The 6,817-nt window shown below is 40.1% G+C and overlaps 1 protein-coding gene across 1 annotated transcript; it reads left to right on the top strand.

Annotated features, from left to right (window-relative positions):
- Positions 1 to 1,021: 1,021 nt before the first annotated feature.
- On the top strand, positions 1,022 to 6,298 carry odr4 (odr-4 GPCR localization factor homolog). The gene is made up of 14 exons (XM_080482801.1): positions 1,022 to 1,149; positions 1,461 to 1,564; positions 2,158 to 2,265; positions 2,399 to 2,491; positions 3,236 to 3,342; positions 3,432 to 3,468; positions 3,766 to 3,900; positions 4,034 to 4,129; positions 4,537 to 4,584; positions 4,687 to 4,806; positions 4,902 to 5,010; positions 5,382 to 5,588; positions 5,756 to 5,809; positions 6,000 to 6,298. Exons 2-14 carry the CDS (start codon positions 1,466 to 1,468, stop codon positions 6,068 to 6,070), a joined length of 1,284 nt encoding a protein of 427 aa, XP_080338927.1. The 5' UTR covers positions 1,022 to 1,149; positions 1,461 to 1,465; the 3' UTR covers positions 6,071 to 6,298.
- The last annotated feature ends 519 nt before the right edge of the window (positions 6,299 to 6,817 follow it).

Below are 6,817 nucleotides of genomic sequence, written 5' to 3'. Positions count from 1 at the left end.
GGTGCGCTCGTGCAGACACTACGGATGTATTCAAGTATTTCAGAGTAAAATCCCTCAACGGCTAAGAGAAACATCCCAGTGTCATGTTTCACAATTTTTTTATATTGAAAGAAATATTTAATATTAAATATGATATTTTTCTTAGATAGTTATTTTGATCGGTATCAAACTGTATGTTTTATACAGATCAATTCAATTGGATGTCTCACCGTTTACAATGGAAATAAATACCACAGAAAAGTATCAATGCAACACAGCCAGAAGGTCATGGGTTCAAATACTTGTGGGTTTCCTCCAGACACTCTGCTTTCCGTCCGAAGTCCAAATACCTGCATGTGAGGTTAATTGGTGACCCTAAATTGCCCCTACATTTGAATGTGAATGTGTGTGGTTGACTGTCTCTGTGTTTGCCCTGTGATGGACTGGCGACCTGTCCAGGGTGTGTCCTGCTCGCTTCCATAGCTAACTGGGATTGACTCCATGACCATGAACAGGATTAAACGGTAAAGAAGTTCTATGAATGGATGGGAAAAGTAACTTTAATATGAGTTGAGGTAGGCTTTTGTTAATTTAGGTAATAAAGCATCACTTGTAAATGACTTAAAATTTCCATCTCACAACACACATAATTTCATAATGTAAAATTGGTCATTTATAAAGCTTCATCAAAAACCTTTGTAAAAAAATGTGTATTGCACCTCATCAAATAACAATAATACATGTGAGGTTTGAATAAAAACTGACCCTGGTTTAGATTAAAAGATAGGCTATTAGAATTCGGAGATGTGATAATGCAATCTAAAATTAAGAAATTATGAAAACATCCCACCTACATTGGAAGTATCAGAACATATTGCTCGGAGAACATATAACTCAGAGTTTATTCATTTGATGTGCCAGTTTTAAGACGCTTCAACTTTTATTTTTTAGGACAGACCAGAAATGTTTGGTTTATTTTTGCTCCAACTTAACAATGACCTGGCGTCACAGGCAAACGTCTTAAATGCGACGGAATAGCGTCACGCCGCAAAGCATTCTGGGAAGTGTGGTTATTCTTACTGTGCTGACGGCCCGCCGCCAGCTGTCAGAATAAATATCAAACCTCTGCTTTCTAGCTAAATTTTTGCACACGTTGATTTTTCTCCAACGGTACGTAGACGTTTTTTGAAGTTCAGGCTGTTGGTTCAGTGTAATTAGAACTCCACGCGATTTGTTTGAGCTAAATGAAGCAGGTAAACGTGGCTAGCTAAAGTTGGTGAAGCTGACAGTCTCATATCAGGAGTGATCTCCTCACTGGATTCATCATTCAGCTATTAGAAAACATGTCTTTATTCATAGTGAACCCTATGCTAACCATGATTGAGCTTCTTTTTAGACATGTCTACCTTTTTTAAACAACTTTCATTATTCTAGAGAGGTGTATTGAGTGTTTCTTCCTCCACCTCTCCTTTCTTTGATAGGCTCCATGGGTCGTGGGTTTATAGTAGAAGATGCTGTGGAGGGATATCTCTCTCAACTGTGTGAGCAGCAAGCAGGTCCAGTCACAGGCCTGCTGGTTGGACAGGTAAATAATAATTCACATCCAGGAGTGGTGTTAAGTACACTCTTTATTGAGTTGACTGTTTCTGTCTGTTTATTCCCAACATATTTGGACAAATTAAACACTTTTCCCTCACTGGAGATGCAGTTGGATACTAACACTAGACGTGGCAGTCTTCAACTTAATCGGCATAAATGTTTGATTTGTACGTCTTCTAAATCAATTCACTGCACTAAATACACTCTTTCACTCCTTTAGTTTGGTTGTTGTCATCTTCATTAATAGGCACGGCACCTCTTCATTAAAACAACGGATAAACTGCTTAATATTCCAAGATATCCATCCATCCTTCATCCAACCAGCCATCTTCTATACTGCTTTACACTGTGCAGGGATGCGGGGCACTGGACCTAATCCCAGCTAACTATGAGCAAGGGCAGAGTACACCCTGGACAGGTCGCCAGTCCATCACAGGGCAAACACACGCACGCACCCATTAGGACAATTTAGGGTCACCAATTAATGTTGCATGAATGTTAATCCATGACAAGAATTTATGAGATGGATCGTCATTTAATGTATAGATATTAATTATTATTAATTACTGAACATTGCAGAGTTCAGCCCAGAGGGATTTTGTAGTTCTTGCAACTCGGACACCCCAACGGGACGAGTCGCCCGGCAGCTCTGTGGACAAGGACTGGGTCACTGAGCATGCTCGACAGGTAAGAGGACCAAAACTCTGTCTTAACACATACAGCACACTCTCGTGCTATAGTGAAGTGTGTATGAAGTTTTATAGATGTCATGATTGAACAACATCATACCAACATGGAGGATATGGCTACTGGTCCTCAGGTATCCAGAATGTTGCCTGGGGGTCTGTCTGTATTAGGAGTTTTCATCATTGCTGATGCAGATACCAAAGATACACTGACCACACTCCGACAGGTGAGTCATATCAACACGCTTCATATCGTAGCAACACATCTTTTTTGGTCAATATACCCTTTTTTATGTCGATGCGTCCCTGTTTTCTTGATGTCGACAAAAATGCAGTTTTAATCACAGTAAATAAAAATGTTTTCTTGTTATTATATATTGATTATTGACACAATTTCATGATGGGATAATTGTATCTAACTGAAGTAGTGTTTTGTTATTTTTTATTCTGTGTTTCCACTCGAAGGCAGAAAAACATCACAATCATCATACAGAAGCCAAACTGTTAGACACCCCCCCCCCCCCCCCCCCATTGCCTTTTTTTTTTTTAATCTTACATAACCGTCATCAATTTTATATCCTGCAGACCAAGAGAAACATTAACAAGAACGTGAGAGCCAATCTCTACACCCTGTTTACCTCCTTAATGAAAATTTATTAATATACTACAATAGTAAATCCACAGCAGGTCCCTCGAAGAATCATTATTTTTTTCTGTTGGTGCATTTAAACCATCGTTTTCGTGTGTGTGTGTGTGTGTGTGTGTGTGTGTGTGTGTGTGTGTGTGTGTGTGTGTGTGTGTGTGTGTGTGTGTGTGTGTGTGTGTGTGTGTGTGTGTGTGTGTGTGTGTGTGTGTGTGTGTGTGTGTGTGTGTGTGTGTGTGTGTGTGTGTGTGTGTGTGTGTGTGTGTGTGTGTGTGTGTGTGTGTGTGTGTGTGTGTGTGTGTGTGTGTGTGTGTGTGTGTAAATGCAGCTGGTGTTTGCCGTGGAGAACCTGATCTCCTCTGAGCGCCTGTGGATCCCTGCGGAGGATGACGTCACAGACTGTGTCACGCTGCACATCAACCCAAAAACCAGAAAGTATCCTCTTTTTCCACAGCTTACCGTAGTCCTTGGCTCAGGTAGCGTCCAGGTCCTGTGTGTGGCTTTTCTTTGACCTGATTCACCAGAACCGTTTGCAGAACGTTTGATGTTAAAGACCCCAAGGTGAGTTGGCATGTTCTTTAGAGAGCAAATCCTCATATGTGTTATGCATTGATGGCTAATTTATCAAATACAATATATTTATTATATTTAAAACATATTATGGTCTGTTACTCTTACTGAACTTTTTTTTTTTTTTCCTCCTTTCAATTTTTTGTTCTTGCAACCAATTTTCTCACAGCTAAATTTTAAGTTAATGAATTATGACTTTCTTTATAGAAACACTCCAAATTTCTACACAGATTGTCTTGTTACACTGACACTTGCCATATATCACATCCTTGTATTTTGCTGTTTCAGAGCATGGCAAGGCCTGCAGACTGGAAGTACCAGTCTGGTGTGTGTTCATCTTGGCCCACGGTGTCGTGCTGTTTAAACGTGGACGTGTTGGTTCCACTGCCAGTCCGTACAGAAAACCTGAACGAATGTCTGATGGTTAGCACATTCACAAACCCACAAACACCTCAGCAAAGCCTCACTTGTGGGGCCCACCCACTGGTTTAGTTTTCTCCGTTTCTCCACACTACAGAGGGGAACTTTGGTGGTCATTCTTATCTTTTTGTTTCAGGAGGGACTGAAAGTGTGGACGCACCAGATCGAGAATGCAGTTTGTCTGATTGATGGGAAAAAGCTCCCCGAGGACTCAGAACTCACATCAGGACAGGTTGTATGACACCAATCGACACTGTAAAATCAGTAAATTAAGTGATATTAGAAAAATCTAATCGACTGATTGAATGATGATAACAAACCAGATTTTTAGGAGGTTTGCTAAGGGGAAGAAATAGCTGCATGATGGTCTATAATGTACTGAGTTCTATTGTTTTGGCTTGATAGACATTTAAATGTATACATGTAATAGTTGGATATTTGCTCCGTTATTTTTTACTTCTCGTGTGTGAGTGAATTTACTTTTTTGGTTGTTTAAACACAATTTTTATTCCAAACATTTAAAACCCAACAACACTCTTCAGAAGCCCGAGAAAAAGACACTGAAACTTTAGTTTTCATCTTTCAACAAAAACCTACCTTTCCAACTAACTGACACCGTCTCACCTTCTGTGTTTGTAGAGGAGGAACGTGAGGCAGACGTTCACAGCTCAGCTGCTCATCTCCCCGGTAAGAGAAGTGACAGGACTTCCCTGTGGATCATTGAAGCTGGAATTAAGATTGGAATGTTTTTCATGAAGCTGTAAGAGGAAATTACTTTGTGTTTGTTAGGATGCTCAGAGGTTGCCAGATGTGGTCCGGCAGTGTGGAGGCAGTGTGTCCGTCAGAGGAGCAGTCCACAGCAGAGCTTACCTACACAGCAACAAACCAAAGAGCAAACTGGCAGAAAAGGTGGGGCGTTAACACGGAACTATGTAATGAAATGAAGAAAAGGAATCTATTATTTTGGCTTTAAAACCTTTTTTTTTTTTTTTTTTTGTGCACAGCTGCTGAAAAGAGACGTAGTTTCTACGGTGGCCACAAGGGTTCAGATGTTGTTGGAGGAGCTGCTGACGGCGGACCAGGAGAGCAAGGGCAGCAACAAACAAGACATAGGTACACACGTGAGTTATAGATGGTTGATGCGGAGGTCAGGGTCGTGGGTGGGTTTTATGGTCCGCCAATCCCTGTAAAGAGGCAATATTTGCTCAGTGATAAGAAGATTTGCAAAGAACTGGCTTCCTTTAGAAAATCCAATTTACAAACTCAGCTTTGCAGTGTAAAAACATCCTAATCGCTCTGAATGTTGAGTGTTACTCCTTATAAAAGTACTGAATAGATTGTCTGTATTCTCAAATGAAATGAACCATTAAAGAGTCTTGAGCTGAAAAAAATAATAAAAAAAATTGTCAAATCGACCAATTTCTTGTGACATTTTCAGATGTGGACAAGATGTGACCCTCCCTCTGCATCTGTCTCCGTTTCAGACCAGCTCTGCCTCCCTCGCCGCGTCTTTTGTCCGGTGAAAGTGAGCGGCCCGGTGTGTGTTTGTGACTACCAGTTCAGTGACGAGGGACTGTCTGAGGTGAGCGACCGGCTGATGGAGATGCTGGACATCGACGCAGCCAACGAAGACCTGGACACCAGGCAGGAAATGGCCACTGAAATCACCAGGAGGGACGATGTTGTCGCGGGTGAGCAAAGCGTGTGCATTTGTCACTCACTGTACATGTTTTTCTCAACAAAACAGCTTTATGAAAAGCTGGTTGTTACCCTGTTATTGTATAGTAATATTCCATATTAGCGTCAGGTACTAAAGTATAAATATTGTCGTTGATGAATGTTTGTTGTGTGTTTCCAGAGCACACAGTGGAAACTGTTGAAGCTCCAGAGCCCAAGAAAAACAACTACCTTGGTAATGCCCTCCCTCAGACATCGTGGTGTTGAATTACTGTACTGTTCATTTGGAATAAAGAGTGGATATGTTATGGTGTTGATACTGGAGTGAGAAGAACAGCTGATCCCAAAATATATATATATATATATCTACCTGTGTGCACGTTAGCAGGAGCTCTGTCCTGATTCTTCTTCTCTTCATCTTTTAGGAGTTGCGATGGCCACTGCTGCTGCGCTGCTGGCCACCGCTGCCTCGATGCTGTATCTCAGTGATGTTTGAGACATTTTTACATCACCAAATAAAGTGCTTTGTTCTGAACAGTTTTACCAAGTGTCTCTATGTTGTTTGTCTTTTTATTAATGTGCTGTACAAATAAAGCCAACATATTTTGCAAAGCTTGAATCAACAAAGTATATAGAGGTTGACAAATCTATGGTGTTTTTTTTGTAACTTCACCTTCCATGAGATGTTTGCTGGTCTTTTCTTATTAAACAGATTTTAAACAACACATTCCTTTCAGTTTGTTTTAGTGTGGATTGCACAAAAAGCTTGTCAGCATTGAATTGTTCAATTATTATGACCGTACTATTGCAGTTTCCCTTCAAGTCTTAAAACACACAGCTTCAAGTTGTATGACTTTCAGACTAACCAGGAGAGCACCCTTTACCACTATTGGAATACAATTACTTATTCAAAATGTAAGTCTAGATATTAATTATTTCAGTTTTATTCTATTCAGAAATGTTTTGGGTGCATTACTGTCCATTATGATTGTCACACTTTTTTGTTATTATTGATGCTTATTGCCATTTTCTCGAAAACAAAACAATACAGACACATTGTATTTTTTGTTTATTGCTTAAGTTAGCTTCACAAGTGTGTAACCTTGGAATAGAATTGCACGCAAGATGTACAAAATAGAGGCTCCTGCTTCAAAGTGTAAAGAAAACGGTATATGAATGTATATAGTAAAAAGTGCTTATGTTTTCTTGTCCTGAGAAAATAACCAGCGCATTAATCTTGTAC

Source organism: Lipophrys pholis (genome assembly GCF_963383615.2).
Source record: "Lipophrys pholis genome assembly, chromosome: 1".
NCBI lineage: Eukaryota > Metazoa > Chordata > Actinopteri > Blenniiformes > Blenniidae > Lipophrys > Lipophrys pholis.
Note: the sequence above shows the minus strand (reverse complement) of the source record. Positions and strands in the feature narration are given on the sequence as shown.

Bases quoted from the DNA above. Each gene is read 5' to 3' on its own strand.
- odr4 (XM_080482801.1), top strand. From the start codon at position 1,466: ATGGGTCGTGGGTTTATAGTAGAAGATGCTGTGGAGGGATATCTCTCT. The intron at 3,901-4,033 runs GTTAGCACATTC...TTTTTGTTTCAG, and splicing joins ACCTGAACGAATGTCTGATG to GAGGGACTGAAAGTGTGGAC. The intron at 4,130-4,536 runs GTTGTATGACAC...CTGTGTTTGTAG, and splicing joins CAGAACTCACATCAGGACAG to AGGAGGAACGTGAGGCAGAC.